Genomic DNA, 17,667 nt, shown 5'->3' with positions numbered 1-17,667 from the left:
TGTATGTATGTATGTATGTATGTATGTATGTATGTATGTATGTATGTATGTATGTATGTATGTATGTATGTATGTATGTATGTATGTATGTATGTATGTATGTATGTAAACAACGATCATCAGATTTTATAAACCGTAAAAAAACTTAACGACAAAAAATATAAAAAAGTAATATGGAGTGTCTGTTTTGATGGGATTTTTTTTATAAAAATTTTCTTTTTGGCGGCCCTTCGATGTTGGCTTGCTTCGTTTATTGTTTAAGCAAGCTCAGCTTCGACGTGATGATATGGTTTGAACAGTTCTGCTTGATCGAGAATATTCCACGTGAGGATAGGCTCTAAACCATCATCTTTACACTCCTATACGAATTTCGAAAGATCAGTGGAGTTGGCCTTACTTTCATAAAGAAGAGAACTTTTTTGCTTGCACCATCTTTGAAAGTTTTCTGAAAAGGTCTGATTTAAATTCTTTAAATTTTCCCGGTTAAAAAGTTTGTAAAGTTTATTCGTTTCTATGATTTAATCCAGTTTCTAACGGTCTCCTTCCATAATTCGTAACTACTTTAATAGTAGGACAACGTGTGGGCATAACCTAAGATCAGTCACTTTAAACAACTTAACCATCTCACAAAAACAGACAATTAAACATGGAATAAATTCCATTACATATCAGTGTATCCTTTCTTGGAACACCCTTCCATAGACCCTAAAAACAAATTTTATCCTTAGATCCAAGAATCTGTTCTTAAAGTCACTCCATCATTTTTACCTAAAAAGTTACGCTTAACTTTATTCTTTACCTCTATAACTTTTTTCTTTATGTTTATGTACATTTTATAATTTCTTATTTGTGTATATGTGTATATATGTATGTAAATGTGAATACATTATAATAATTATTTCACCTATATTTTAATTCTTTTAAAAGTCTGTTTTATAAGTGTTACTTATAAATTTTTGTAAAGTTCTACTTTTACTATGTGACTAGTTTATTTCTTATGATTTTCTCTTGTCTTTTCTTTATTTATTTAGGTCATTGCGTTTTATTAGTGAATTACTATTTACAATGACTTGTGTTTTTTGTAACATCATTAACACGAAATATATTGATTGAAATATTGATTGATTGAAAAGTGTTGTCAGGAAGGCTATGTGTTACACTAAGAAATTTTACACTTTATAAATCTGATGGTGATGCTAAGATTAATCTTTAAAGATATTAATATGGATAATATGATAATATGGAAGCAGCAAAGACCATTATCTCTATGATCTTTGCTGCTTAAATAATATCTCTATAATCCTGTGGTTTAAACCCGTATTCTTTGGCAATTGTACATAATATGAATTGCCTACTCGATTCCGTCAAAACTTCGCATTTTGACGTCAAAATTGGGGTCGCCTAATTTTTTAGTTCAGCTATTATTTCCTGTGAAAAGTAAAGTTTTCTTAGTATGTTTAATATTTCGATTCATTTATCAAGAATTTAGGTGAACTGTTAGACATATCTTAAAGAACTGAAGTAGTTGTTTCAAAATAGAAGGGTAAAACTCGTCAATATCGTATTGAATGGCAGTACAGCTATTTTTGTCAGCTATGGGCTTGAAATATTCTATTACGTCTTTTGTGTTATGCTATTGGTGTAATGTAACCACTACTGTGCGGTCTCCTTAATTTCTTCTACAAGCGTCAAATCGTGTTGTCAGAGTTTTTTTCAACAGACGACATGTCACATTGACCAGTTAATTGGCCCATAACCCTGATCTAAACAAATGCGACAGGTGGATGTTTAAAAATTTGAAGAAATCTCTCGGATAATATGATTTTACGTGTGCAGAAGAAACTAAAGAGGCCGTCCTGCAGTGTTTTAGATTACTTCCAGCTGATCAATTTGAAATGGAACTAAAAGGTTTGTATGGTTATGGTAAAGACTCATTAGGTGTGATGGAGATTACATTACATGTAAATTTACGCTTTCTTATGTTATTATTACGTAATAAAAAATATTGGTAAATTTCTAAGACTTTTAAAACATGCCAAACATGAAATATTTGAAATGAACACAATTGTAATCTATAATAGCCCGACGTTGTTCAAGAAACGAACACAACAGGCCTTTAAGAACTGTTAGTTAAGATATTTAACCGCAGAACGATGTTTTACAAATCGCGAGGTTAGAATTATTTTGTTCTACCTCCAAGTTTAAACGTTGGGAGAAAGTTTTTGATTTTTTCTAAAAGTAAAAATCGTTTAAAGTTTTAACTTTTATTTTAAAAGAAATAATAACTTATGCTTTAAATAATTAATGTTTAAGCAAATTATTTAGAAAAGAATTTATGATATAATGCGTATTTTAAAAGTTATTATTACTAACTAAAATTAATAACTCATTTTCTCCCAACTTTTAAAATTGGAGATAGAACAAAATAATTCTAACCTCGCGAAATGAAAATGAAAATTTTTCATAGTAAACTATTTAAGAACCTCTCCAATGCTGACTATGAAAAAGTATGAGGGTCTGAAAAACTTTGACATTGCATGAGAGTCTGAAAAGAATTGAGAAACTTTGAGCTGAGACTTATTAGATAAATCACCTGCAAAAAAAACTCTGTTATATAAAAGCCATAAAAAAATAAACAAAAAAAACCATTTAAAGCTGGGTAATGCCTCGAGTATGCTTCAACACAACCGTTGTTGATTGGAGAACAATCTCAGGCTTTGGAAATTTATTGCGAACCCCCCTGAAGTGGTTTACAATAATAGCTAAATAAAAAATCATCTCTGATGAAAAATGCAGATAAAAATTTGGGTCAAAACGTGAAACTAAAAAACAACACAAGTCATGAGATATTTCCTTGTAAAACTTGAAAGAGTTCTTCAAGTCCTTTTTTTGTTTTTGCTAATATTTTTTGTCCTCTGAAAAGTAAAATATTTAGATTAACATGGTTTTTGAAATAAAGTCTTGAATTAATCTTATTAGAATACGAATTTTTTTTGTGTCTTGTTTTTCTGCCAACACTGGATAAAGCATTTCACTGGATTCATTTCACAAATATTCTCCAAAAAAGCATTCTCCTTGAAGAGTTAGTGAGACGTTCATTTAAAAAATGATTTGAATTTTTTTTTTTTAAAAAAACCAATTTAAAATACTGAAAATACAGCCTCGTTTTGAAACAGAGAACCAGAGACAACCTTTCTGTTTCGTATAATCCTCTAAGGCGTGTTTTCTTTTAACTGGATTTATAGGGCACCAATGAATTTTAACGCTTCAAATATCATTCTGATTATCAAAGTCGGATTAAAATGAATTTGCCTCGTAAATATTTTTACATTTTTTCTGTCATTACCTTTGGTTGATATTTTGTATTAGCGATCGATAGTTATCAACTAATATAATTACGATTGATAATGATTTAATTATAATAATTAAAACAATTTCTAATTATGTTGTGCATATTTTTCTGTAATTTTTATGTAGCTTTTCTCTGTAATATTTCAACACTCAACGTCTTCCCAGCTAACACAAAACGTTCAAGTACGTTCAAAGAACGTTAAAAACGTTCTTAGAACGTTCTTAAAACGTGCCCAACCGTTTTTAACGTTCTACGAACGTTTCTTGAACGTTTTGTGTTAGCTGGGTTATTGTCGTCTTTCTGTGATTTTCAATTGAAATACACTTGCAATGAAATTATTGAAGCGATACGTGAAATTTTTTTCTAGACAACTAGTTAAGCGTTAATTAAATGTAATAACAAAATAATGCTAAAAATAATCAGAGAAACTTTCCCTTTGTTATAAATAAATAATTTAAAGTCTCTAATGCTTATTTTTCATCGCCTACTTTTTCACATGTGCTGGAATTCTCCTCAACGGTTGTCACCATGCCCGTTTCTTGAAAAGCATCTTGTTTGTTCCACTTAATTATCCAAAACATAATAATCGACCCGATGAAAAATGGAACTGCGGCAAAAACAAACATGAAGTTTGGCGGGAGAATCTTTCTGTCGTTGATATAACCTGTCGATGTTATTTAAAATAAGTAAAGATATATCAATATTTTTAATGTAAATGTTAAAAGTTAAATATGATAGCTATTCACTTTTAACAATGTTTATGACCTTTAGTTTTTAAGGAGTTTTCGTAATTTCTAATGATGGTTACCTGTAAGGGTTGGACCAAGTGCAATAGGAAATCCTATGAAAGTTAGCATAATTCCATAACCTTGAGGTAATTGTTCAACTCCAACAATTTCCATGGTGACTAATGAGATTAAACCAATGAAAGATCCGTCCAAGAAGCCGTATAAAACAACATAACAAACTAAATGCCAATAATTCGTCGCAAATAATGTCACCAAGCTAACAACTGCACTGAGAAACATTCCGCACTGATAAATATTTAAGATGTAAAATTTTTTATAGGAGATGAACTTTCCAAAAGCTGTCCTTCCAATAATGCTGCTTATTGACCACGTTGTTATAAGTAAACTTGCATTCGATGGACTGGAACCAAGTTGTTCTGCGTAGTTTACCTAGTAATCAAAATTTATATTTTAGACAAAAGTTAATATTTTTAGACAAAAATTAATATTTTTAGACAAAAATTAATATCTTTAGACAAAAATTAATACTTTTAGACAAATTAATATTTTTAGACATAAATTAATATTTTTAGACAAAAATTAATATTTTTAGACAAAAATTATGTTTTTAGACAAGAATTTATTTTTTTAGACAAAATTTATATTTTTAGAAATTTTTCAAAGATTAACTATAGCCAACAAAAGTTACAGAAAAATCATTTTTTAATTTAACATATTTTTAGCTCAAAACATTTTTGCATTTTTTTCTTCTTTGAAATTATTCGATACTTTCTTTTCATCCTAAACAACCTTATTCGATTAATCGAATTCGATGGATTTATCCTCTATATATCGAATATCAAACTCGATGTGTAGAGGATAATTCCGAAACATTCTTCATAACAATACATGTCCCAGGCTATAATCTATAAAACAGCCAACTTACCAAAAACACAATGGGTATGTAGTAGGCAAAATTGGTCACCATCATACAAATAAGAAACAGGCAGTAAGTCTTTTTCTTGAGCAGCCCAAAATCTAGTTTAAACATCATTGCTTCTCTATGGCTTTGGAGTAAACTGTCATTTCTTTTTTTGCTATATGATACTAACGGTTGATATGATAAAGAACACATCAGAGAGATGAATAAGTATACAAGCCCCCCGGCTCTTACCGTAGTTTTAAGTCCACTTAAAATTATTGTATACTGAATCAGGGGGCTCAGCACTACCGCACCTAAAGCTGCAGCAGCGGCAGCTATCCCAGTAGTAATACTCCTGTACTTTTTAAACCATTGAGCGATGATAATCAAACCCGGTGTGTACAAAAAGCTCGAACCGACTCCAAAGAAAACACCATACAACAAGTAAAGCCATTCAAATCTCGAAATAACAGACATTAGCGTTATACCAATTCCACTTAACAAGGAGCCAAGGACGCACGTGACAGTGATACTCGTTACTTCGCAAAGCTTGATAGCAACAATCGATGAAAGAAAGAGCATACCGGACGCTAGCGAACCAACCCACGCTACAGCGAACCAACCCACGCTACACAACAAAGTGAAAAGCGTTTTATTAAATATTTCATTCCAATCCTTTGTCGTTTTCAAAAAAATTGAAAGTTTTTTTTTTTCAAATAACAAACATTAAAAAAAAAGGTTATTCACCAAAGTTACCTGTTTCACCCTGTCCTTGGTTGAATTCGTGCAAGATACTAGGAAACAAGACCCCGTAGGTGTAATGCACACCAAACACCAGAAACATGTTAACACACACGCAAAAAAATACTACCCAACACCAACCAGAATCTTGCTTCATTTCCTGACGCGTCCACTTTGTAAAGAGTGAGACCAGAGACATCGTGGGTGGTTTTCATTTACTTTTTCAATAGCTTTTTTAAAATGTCATTTATTGCAAAAAAGAAACCCCCTCTTCTTGACTTTTAGCAAATAAAAAGGAAAAAAACTTGGAAGTAGAAAAATTTTGAAGTTTGTTTTTTAGATTTTTGATAGATTTTTTGTACACAAACTTCAGTACACAGCCTCGTTTCCAACTTCAGTATACAAACGAGATCGCCTCCTTTGAAATGCAAGTGGTTTAGTTTTTCTTTGATATGCAATTCACACTTTTTTTCTTAAGAATTAAAAGAAATTAAAATCGATGTCCAATAAAATGTTGCTCTGCTACACGTTCCTAAAAACTTGTTTTTATCTTGTTTTTATCTTGTTTAAAACAAGTAGTTCAATCTAAAAAAAAGAATGATTTTTAACACTTGAGTTCTAAATATCAAAGTGACTAATAATATTTCATAGTAATAATAATTTTTTTTTTACTATTATTGTAAAAGTAATAATAACAATAAGTGTTATAAAATTAAGAATTTATAATACTGTAAGCCTGCTCAAAAAAGTACACTAAACGTTTTCACAAAGAATATAACACGGCAGGAAATATGACTATTCAAACAGCAAGACGCACATTAGTGTTGTAGAACATGTGCAAGACTACGGCAACAACAGATTTTCTGTAAATTCACGAGACGAAGTAGCTTTGTTGAACAAAGAGATTAAAACATGTGCAAGACTACGGCAACAAGAAATTTTCTGTAAACTCACGAGACAAAGTAGCTTTGTTGAACAAAAAGATTAAACTCATTTTCAAATTAAAAACAATACAAAGAAATATTATAAATGCAATCAAAATATAAAAATAATTCTCTTAATAAAAGATGAATGACAACAATGAGGATAAAGGTTTATAGGTTGATTTATAAAGAAATTGATCGGATAAATGCGTTACCGATTTTAGAATATATCCGGCAAAAGCAACTACAACAAAAAAAGTAAGAAGCAGGTTAACTTTAGACAAAAACGTAAGCAAAAGATGGCAGCTGTCTTTTAAATGTTTCAATGGCCTTCTTGAGCTTTTGTGTTAGGATGGTTTATTTGTAAATGGATTTGCCACGCTAAGGTAAGAAGCTAAGCTAATTATTGCAGAAAATAATGATATAAAGAATAGTTTAATTGTTATTTGTTTTTACATGGGTTTTATGCTGTTTGTCGCGTTTCTGTTCACTGCGATCTTTTACATTTCGATTTCTTTAGGTTGTGATTGTATTTGTGTCCGGTACTCGTTTATTTACATAATACACTGTTCGCTTTATATTTGGTGATCGTTTCTTTATTTTTAGCGCATTTACAATATATACCGAACTTGTATATTCTGTCCCTTTTCCATTTTTTTTTTTTTTTTTTTTTTATGTTTCAGTTCGTAAGTTTTTTTATGTTTCAGTACTTTTTCATGTCGTAAGTTCCCTCTTTGGAGATTGAATGAGTTTGAATACATGTTTGTTGACCTGTTCAATTCGCGCAATTTTTACATGTCACGTTTACAGGTGTGGTGAGATCAACCAAAACCATTATCAGTGCCAGACCGTCATAGCCGAAACCGAAGTTGTTTGTTTATATCGGTCGAAAGTAACTGGTCTAGATTTAAATCAGATGCTGTCCAAACTTAGTCAGAAACCTAAACTAGAAATGTGCTTATCTTGGCCTCAAAACTGAAACAGAAGTTCGGTCAAGCTCTGCTTATCATTACATTCGGAAGATAGTATTTACACTCGGAGGTTGATATTTAGACTCGGATCTCTTTTCTTTATATTTGTTTCTTTTATCACTAAGGATTCGGTTTTATTTATTTCTTTTTTCTGATTTTTTCATTAATGCAACGATGAAAAATATTTACGCAAGTAAGTTTAAATAAAAGAAATACTCCATGTGGCGGATGTAAATGCCAAAGGTTGTGATGAACAACGAATTTATTTATAAAACAAAATATTTTCAAAACTCTTTTGGTAAGTTTTAAAGTGCCTATTAAAATTTTTTGAATTCCATTAAAAATTTTTACCAAAGAACTTTTAAAAGTAAACCTCAAACCTTTAAGCAAGTTTTATACTGAATGCGTTGAAACGCTCGATCAAATTTTTTTAAATTTACAAACATAAAATCCAACATTACTGAATCGATAATCATTATTAGAGAGTTCACGATAAAAAACGACCGTAGATACCCGAAACCAAGATCGTGTCCATACTCCATATAATTTTTGTTCACACTAGGCCACGATCGTGGTTATACGCGACTTGAGGGTTAAGTATGCATCGTTTCGTGTAAATTTTAAAAGAAGGATCAAGTGCGCAGGTTGCTTTGAGCGCAAAAATTCTTTCAGATCTTATTAAATACTGAAGCCCAATAACTTAATAAAACTCGACAACTTTTAATTTTATAGTTGAAGTTTTTGGTATCTAATCAATACAATAAGTAAATTGAATACCAAAAAGTTGATGAACAGGTTTTTTCAAATTTTTTCAAATTAAAAGTAAGGCTCTTCATAAATAATTTTCCCTTTTGACTCAAATACATTTTACACGATTTACACGATTACACGATTTACACGATTTTTAAAATCTAGACAAATCGTAGCTTCTTAAACTTAATTAGAAGCAGATTTGTAGTGAACTTTATTCATAATTTCATTTGAAGCTGCATTTTTACTCTATGCATATGAAGACTATACTTTATATTGAATATGAAGAATATATATAATAATATATCTTCCTGCGTAGGAATTCATATTTATTAATTTTATAAATATTTTCCATAGTGATAATTATTACTTAAAATTTTTATTTCTGACAAAGAATTTTGCATTTCGCATCCTTTTACATCTGTAATGGCAGTTTACTTAAAAATTAAGTTAAAATTGTAGGAGATGGGAAAATTAGGGATATTTTGAGCAGCCTTTTTTTTTATCCGCTCAGAATGTGTCTCACATGTAAATGAGTTTATCAAAATCTTTGAAACACTGGGGGCTCAAAAGTCAATAAGAATGGATTTTTTCACATCTTGACCATTATCCAAAAAACTGTGGAGATTGTAGCAATGAGCAAGGAAAAAGATTTCACTAAGACATAAAAACGACGGAGACAGGTGTCAAGGACGCTGGGACATCAACAAGTTAGCTGACTATTGTTAGTACCTCAAATGTAACGAATCAATATTGCATTACAAGCGGAAATCATCAGACTTTTTTCCTGAGGAAATAGTTTTTTTACAGCCTTGGGTAAATTCATAAGTTGTTAGTAAGTTAAAAAAAATTAAACTGAGTCATAATTTTATTTTTTTTCTTCCGGTTAACAAGTAATTAAAATATCCAATAGTTAAATAACTTTGATAAAAATCACAGGTTTCTTGAAAAATGATGTTTTTCTAAATATATTGGGTGTGCTGTAACTCAAAAACTTGACCTTATTAAGCAAAATGAATGTCATATTCGGATTTAGGAGGTCAATTTTGTTAGCGATTTTCTAAGAAACCCCTAAGGATTTTGTTTTTAAAATACAGGCCAGTATAATTTATTATAAATTAATTGTGTAGTGCACGTGCGGACCAGGTCAGCAAAAAGTATATTTCCTGGTCCTAAATTAATCTTAAGCAATTTTTTATATTATTTAATATCTGCGTGCTAGAATCACTATAATGAATGTTTGCGAAATTAGTAATAGTGATGATATAATAAAATAAAATCGAATCAATTTGAGGATTTATACGAGGGTATAGCAAACCTTTTGCTATTGTGTGCAACTTCAAATAATTACAACGAACCTCATCTCTGATGATAATCTTATAAACCTAGCAGAATCTAGTTTATTCATGTTTTCGCCACAGAGTTCTTTTTCAGACTTAAGAACTCAAAATGAGTTTATCTAGATATTTCGCATTTTCCTAAAATACTGCGTATTTTCTTTGAGACAAACTCATTTTTCAATATAATAATTCACCCGCGTTTCGCTCTAAATTTTTCAGTTTTTCTCAAAAGTTAGCTTTAATGCATCTAACTATGGAGTTTTTACTTCATTCAATTTTGAAATTAAACATTTTTCTTTATATTTAGAACATCCAAAGATAAACTGTATTGTTGCACCATGTTTTTAAATTGCCATACATTTAAGAGATCGGTTGGTATAGGCAGTAAATCTTTTAACCACGAAAAAATTATCGTAAAAGAAAAAAAATAAAATCATAAAGCAATAACAATGTAATAATTACTGAATACAAATAAAATAGTACACAATTTTTCAAATATTGCACATTTTACTGAAGGTGTTGAACAATTTTCATAATCGAGTCGAATAATATTCGACTAGATAATCAAAGTTTTTCTCACTGTTATAATATAACAATAAGGCCACAACGTGATAGGAGGTGCAAGGTATTTAACGAAATAACAATAACATGTATTAATAATATAGCATTTACTCAGAATATATATATTTAAAAAATATATATTTAAAATATACATATTTAAAATTTTTGAAAAAACTGTATAGATGTAACTAACCATTTTTCGTTTCCTATCAGGGTATGTTTTGAATATATTTGCACTTTTACTCTTCTGAATAAACGCTATATTATTATTAGAAACTATTATTAATACATATTATTATTATTATTTCGTTCAATACCTTGCACCTCCTATCACTATTGAGTAGAATCTTATTATATAATACGTTGTGAAAAAAAAAAGAGAGGAAAAATAGAACTTGCGTTCCTTATATATAAGTTTTCGTTATGAGGTTTGTGGTATTGAGATTCTCCTCAACGTACGAATCTTAATTCATACGTCAATATTTAAGTAATAAATACAAAAAGTTCACCTTCATTTTTTTCGTCTTTTAAAATCTTTGAAAATCCTTCAAATATTGTTGAAAAAAATTCTGTTGTAATTTAGCTGAAAAAAAGCTTCTTCAGAAATAAGTAAAAACCACTCAAACACAACTTACCCAAATTCACCCAAATTTCTTTATTTACCGTTACTAACACTAATTATAACGGTGATAAAAACAAGAATAACAAAAAGAGAAAAAACTATCGATATGCTGACTTTTCCGTTTCTCCATAATTAGAAAATGTTCGTGTTATTATTTATTTGATTTTTACAATATGTTACATAAAGCAGCCATCTGTTTAATCAACAGAAGCAGAAATATATTTACGCATGCAAAATGGAATTTTTAATAAAACGTTTTAGCAACATATTTTAGAAGGGTTTTAAGCTGGATCTTTAAACTGGTTAAACTGGTTAAACTGGTTAAACTGGTTAGAAGTGTCAAACAATTATGATTGTCAAAAAAATTTGATCATTTACAGATAAGAAAAAAACCGATTGACTTGTTTATCCTAAACAAGTATCTCAATTGAAGCAGCCAAATTGTATTTTTGTGCGTACCAGCAAATATTTCTGTACCAGGCAAGTCCGAGAATGTACACCCTTCATCCCTTCATCACTTCACACCCATCTTCCATCCACCACGCTGAAAGTTACGCATTAAAAATAGAAATTTCAAAATCTCAACCTTTCTCATTTTTAAAATAACAATTTGTTCTATGAGCTCCTATCCGATATCAAAAAAATTATATAGAAAAAGTTTGTTTGAGAAATTTGACTTAAAAACTTGCCTTAATTAATCAAATAAACAAACAAATAAACAAGCAAACAAAAAGTTAAAAAGAATTTTAATAAGAGAAATTTTTTCAAAAAAAAGTTTCAGAAAGTTTTTTCATTGAGGCAACCATCGAGGTAACCATCATGAATATTTCAGCATATTTCAAAGAATTAAGCAGTTGCTTAAAAAACAGATATTTTTACAGTAGGAGCTTCATTTTTTTTTTCTCTCTAGTAATTAGAACAAGGAATAAACACAGCCATAAGAAATATGCAAAAGAAAATTGTCCCCCCCGGTCTTTTGGTACTCTTTTTTTTTTTTGAACTCGTGTTAATGATGTTGCTCTCAAAACGTGAGAAAAATAAGATATAATATGCTAAAAGTTTTTGATGGATAAGAATACTTCATGTTCTTGATTGCTGAAAGAAGATTTAGCAAATATCAATATCTTAGAATATTTTCTACATTGATTTGTATTTCCTTGGGCCGAAACTTTAACCAGCGATCAGTTTGATTTTTGATAGTGATACGTTTTTTTTTCTTCAACAGATAGTGATACGTTTTGATTCTCAATAGATTCTTTTTAAATCCAATTCTTACGTTTCCAGATAATAAAGTTTCATTCTGGCGAATCCTTCATACAGCAAGCTTAATTTGAAACAAATCTGATATTGTCATTTACAAACATTAAAGTCATTATCTGAAAAGACTTTAAATGGAAAACTCTGCATCAGTTCAAATAGTAACTTTTTTAAATGGGGCTTTTTAACTTTAAAAATCACTCCATTAAAATGAGAAAAATCATCTGAAGTGTTTTTTTTTTACCTTAAACAATTTTCTTTTTTAAAATCTAATGTTAGCATTTTATTTTTTTAAATTTCTTTTTAAATTTCGTGCATATTTAAAAAAAAAAACACTTTGTAAAAAAGCGTCTAAATATTCGTACTACGGATATTTAGATGTTCGACGTTATAGAAGCAGGTCCGAAAAAAGTGATGTGGTATTATAAATTTTGTCCTAATCTAATGTCAAAGTTAAGACCAGAACTTAAAGTGTCCTACTCAAAAATACTTTGCTTTTTATGAGTTTGTTGATTGATCAAGCTGATTACTTAGCTGAATACATGAGATGAACTTCATCGCCGATTTTCATTAACTTGATGCGCATGAATATCTTAAAAGAGATTGTTTGCTTAACTATTGATGGAGCCCAGATCTTTGAGTTTTAAACTCTAAAGTTATCATTCCACGAATTTCTCAGCTAGTACTTCCAGATATATGAGTTCCTATAATCCATGTGTTTTTTTCTGAGTGTATATATTATCTATCCATCTATCTATTTATCTATCTATCTATCTATCTATCTATCTATCTATCTATCTATCTATCTATCTATCTATCTATCTATCTATCTATAAATATCATCTATATATGCATATACATTCATACATACTTATATATATACATATATATTTATATATATATATATATATATATATATATATATATATATATATATATATATATATATATATTATTATTATTATTATTATTATAATACAAACTAAATAATTAGCTTGGTTTATATTACATTACTTAAAGTTTCACGCAATAGCGATCATCAGATGTTATAAACCGTAAAAAGACGTAACGACAAAAAAATACGAAAAAAATACGAAAAAAATACGAAAAAAAGTGCTATGGAGTGTCTGCTATGATGGCATTAAAGTTTTTTATTAAAAATTTATTTTCATGGCGGCACTTTGATGTTAACTCGCTTCTTTTATTGAGCAAGCCTAGTTTCGACGTAATGATGTGGAACTTTTCAGTCAAGCACAAATTACAGTGATTGCCACCAGGTTTAAATGGTTCTGCCTGATCGAGAATGTTCCACGTAAGGATGGGTTCTAAACCTTTACTTTTACACTCCCATACAAATTTAGAAAGTTCCGTGGAGTTTGCTTTACTTTCATAACGAAAAGAATTCCTATGCTTATACCATCTGTCTTTAAAAGTTTTTTCAGTTAGACCAATGTAATAATGCCCCTTTTCTTGCTGCTGGGTTTTTACATTGCAAATATAAATAAGGTTTTTCTTAAGGCATTTTCCATTTAGTGGGCATGTAGCGGTTTCTCGGCAATTGCATGATTGGCTATTATTGTCAATAGTATAAGATAGTATTCTTTTGTTATGAGCAGTAATAATTTTCTTAACATTTGGGAGGCAGCTGTAGCTAACTTTTACGGTGTTCCGGTTAAAAAGTTTGTGGAATTTATGTTCTTTAGGAAAGCATTTATCAATTAAACCCAAAAATGTCTTTGCTACGTTTGTTCTAACGTTCAGTGAGAACGGAGGGTTAAACCAAATAACGTTTCGTTTTCGAGATCTTGCACCACGTTTTGGCATGTTTTGATTGAATTGGCATGTTTAGATTGGATTTTATAGAATATATATATTTTTTGATTGTTATTTTTTTTATAAATTAGCACCTGTATGTTTTTAAGAAAATTTCTCTTTACATTTTTTTTACTCAGAATTTTTCTTGCAGCGTCATTTTATAATTAAAACTAAATTTTCTGTATAAAACAAAGGAAAAATTCCATAAATACTTTCAATTTTAAATATTCTTTATTATGTAATCAATGTATCAATATTATGTAAGCTTAAAATAAATCAATTTTCTAAATAACTTTGGTAAGTTAAACAAATTAATTGATAACTATAACATTATCAGTTAAAATTTTTTACCAATTTTTTATTTCTAAAAATAGAATAAAAATAAAATTTTTTTTTTTTTAAAGTAAAAGAAATTTTTTAAATATCGTTTTGTAATTTTAAATTTTGAGTTTTTAATATATAAAATGTGAATTTATTCTATCGGATTTTTTTAAAATTTTATTTACAATATATATATTAATAGATTTTTAAAAAAATGTGTATTTTTACTGAATTTTATAGAATATATATATTTTTTGATTGTTAATTTTTCTTGATTTGATGGCACTTGCAAAATGCCATCAAATCAAGTAGCTTCAAGTAGCAACGAGAAATTTTATTATTAACCAATATTTAGAAAACATGAACTTATTCTTGGTTTCTCTCAGCAAAAAGTTAAAATTTCTTGGTTTCTCTCAGCAAAAAGTTAAAATTTCTTGGTTTCTCTCAGCAAAAAGTTAAAACTTCTTGGTTTCTCTCAGCAAAAAGTTAAAATTTCTTGGTTTCTCTCAGCAAAAAGTTAAAATTTCTTGGTTTCTCTCAGCAAAAAGTTAAAATTTCTTGGTTTCTCTCAGCAAAAAGTTAAAATTTCTTGGTTTCTCTCAGCAAAAAGTTAAAATTTCTTGGTTTCTCTCAGCAAAAAGTTAAAATTTCTTGGTTTCTCTCAGCAAAAAGTTAAAATTTCCATTCTCAACAGTCAGAAATGTTTTGAAAAAAAATTGGACAAAATTGTTATCCAGAAATGTTTTCAAAGTATTTCATAAAAGGTCTGAGTGGCTAGCAGATAATTTCCACAGATGTTTGAATTAACAAGGTTAAGTGGTTTTGAAAGTGACTGAAAATATAAAACGTATCATTCAAGATTATTTTTTTTAACAACATATTACATTGGTCTAACTGAAAAAACTTTTAAAGACAGATGGTATAAGCATAGGAATTCTTTTCGTTATGAAAGTAAAGCAAACTCCACGGAACTTTCTAAATTTGTATGGGAGTGTAAAAGTAAAGGTTTAGAACCCATCCTTACGTGGAACATTCTCGATCAGGCAGAACCATTTAAACCTGGTGGCAATCACTGTAATTTGTGCTTGACTGAAAAGTTCCACATCATTACGTCGAAACTAGGCTTGCTCAATAAAAGAAGCGAGTTAACATCAAAGTGCCGCCATGAAAATAAATTTTTAATAAAAAACTTTAATGCCATCATAGCAGACACTCCATAGCACTTTTTTTCGTATTTTTTTCGTATTTTTTTCGTATTTTTTTGTCGTTACGTCTTTTTACGGTTTATAACATCTGATGATCGCTATTGCGTGAAACTTTAAGTAATGTAATAAAGGGTGTTTTTTTTAGAGGTATAGAACTTTAAGTTGGCATTACTGTTCAAGATGGCGACCGATTTAACAGGTGACAAGTGATTTATTCTCAGTTTGGTTTGGCAATTCATCATGAATAGACACACGCCTGAACAACGCTTGCAAATAGTTCAATTTTATTTCAAAAATAATGGTTCTGTGCGGAATACGTACCGCGCTCTACGTCCATTTTATCCTCGACAAAATCATCCATCAGAGCAGTTAATTCGATTAACCATGGAACGCTTTTGCACCACGTTTACTCTTATTGATAACTCGCATCTCCAGAGACGCCGTACGGTGCGTACAGAAGAAGCTATTGCTACAGTAGAGCGTAGCATTGCGGAAGACCCGAATGAGTCTATCCGCCATCGAGCACAGGAATTGGATCTGTGTCCATCCACTGTATGGAAGATTTTGCGGAAGGATCTTGGTATGCGTGCTTACAAAATCCAACTCGTGCAAGAATTGAAGCCAAACGATCATCAAGCAAGGCGTAGATTCGTCGAATGGGCCCAAAACGAGATTGCCGTTGTTCCCGATTTTCATAAGCGAATTTTCTTTAGCGATGAAGCGCACTTCTGGTTGAATGGTTACGTCAACAAACAAAACTGCCGCATTTGGAGTGAAGATAATCCTCAAGTGTATGTCAAAACACCGTTACATCCAGTAAAAATGACTGTTTGGTGCGCTTTATGGGCTGGTGGAATCATTGGTCCGTACTTCTTCAAAAATGATGATGGCCAGACCGTTACAGTCAATGGTGATAGGTATAGAGCCATGATTACAAACTTTTTCATTCCTGAATTGAACAACCATGATGTCCAGGAGCTGCGGTTTCAACAAGACGGCGCAACATGTCACACAGCTCGTGCCACAATCGATTTACTGAAAGACACGTTTGGTGACCGCCTAATTTCACGTTTTGGACCTGTGAATTGGCCTCTAAGATCTTGTGATTTAACACCGCTAGACTACTTTCTGTGGGGCTATGTAAAGTCATTGGTCTATGCGGATAAGCCACAAATGCTTGACCATTTGGAAGACAACATTCGCCGTGTTATTGCCGATATACGGCCACAAATGTTGGAAAAAGTCATCGAAAATTGGACGTCCAGATTGGACTACATCCGAGCCAGCCGTGGCGGTCATATGCCAGAAATTATATTTAAAATGTAATGCCACAAGATTATCTTTCTAATAAAAAAAAATTCTTGACAATCGAATAATCCATCGTTGTTTTATTGCAATTTAAAGTTCTATACCTCTAAAAAAAACACCCTTTATAAACCAAGCTAATTATTTAGTTTGTATTATAATAATAATATATTCGCTCTACTTATTCTACGCTGTATTGAGCACTCTTACTGGAAGTATTAACATAATTTCTACAATACTATATTATCGCTCCTTCAAGTTGAGCACTCTCTAATATATTCGGTTACATTAAATAATTATAAATTATGAAGAAACATTATTTCAACTATTCGATGAAGAACGTACCAGTACCATCCAAAAAGCAATACTTAAAATATTTAACGGAGAAAGTCGAATTACTTATAAAACGTATGAGATGGAAAGCTTTGATGTGCGAAAATGATCCTAACCAGAAGCCTGTTTACCATTATGATCTCAAATCAAGAAAATCCCCACCACAGCACCCTGATCTCGTAAGTTTTGAAAATGATTTGCTAAAGCTAATAAAGAATATCTCATTTACTAATATTCAAAATGATTTTCAAAGACAATTGCATCACGACATTGCAAAAGTAAAATCTTCAAATAACTTGTTCGTCTTTGCAGATAAAACTAGAAACATATATGAGCTAGATAAACCTTCGTATCAGAAGCTTTATACTGAAAACATTACTAAAACATACAAAAAGTCTGATATAACACAGTATAACAGTATTAATATTGAGGCTAAAAAAATTGCGAAAAATTTGGACATAGACGATAGAATAGAATGTCTAGCCATGAACACAGCATTTATTACCCTAAAAGACCACAAG

At 30.3% G+C, this 17,667-nt stretch overlaps 1 protein-coding gene across 2 annotated transcripts; it reads right to left on the bottom strand.

The window, feature by feature from the left end:
- Positions 1 to 3,690: 3,690 nt before the first annotated feature.
- Positions 3,691 to 11,115, bottom strand: LOC145191319 (monocarboxylate transporter 10-like). Of its 2 annotated transcripts, XM_090067026.1 has the most exons (6): positions 10,924 to 11,115; positions 10,798 to 10,833; positions 5,759 to 6,328; positions 5,027 to 5,610; positions 4,161 to 4,530; positions 3,691 to 4,016 (listed from the first exon to the last, which is right to left on the bottom strand). In XM_090067026.1, the coding sequence occupies exons 3-6, from the start codon at positions 5,940 to 5,942 to the stop codon at positions 3,823 to 3,825; spliced, it is 1,332 nt and encodes a 443-aa protein (XP_089923152.1). In that variant the 5' UTR covers positions 5,943 to 6,328; positions 10,798 to 10,833; positions 10,924 to 11,115; the 3' UTR covers positions 3,691 to 3,822. The 2 variants fall into 2 exon arrangements, with proteins under 2 accessions (XP_089923152.1, XP_089923151.1); XM_090067025.1 differs by lacking the exon at positions 10,798 to 10,833.
- Positions 11,116 to 17,667: the final 6,552 nt, after the last annotated feature.

This window comes from Hydra viridissima, unplaced genomic scaffold, assembly GCF_058129835.1.
Source record: "Hydra viridissima isolate aposymbiotic clone 2 unplaced genomic scaffold, HvirCarnegie_v1 scaffold_11, whole genome shotgun sequence".
In the NCBI taxonomy this organism is placed as follows: domain Eukaryota; kingdom Metazoa; phylum Cnidaria; class Hydrozoa; order Anthoathecata; family Hydridae; genus Hydra; species Hydra viridissima.
The sequence above is the reverse complement of the archived record's forward strand: the minus strand, read 5'-3'. Positions and strand labels throughout refer to the sequence as shown.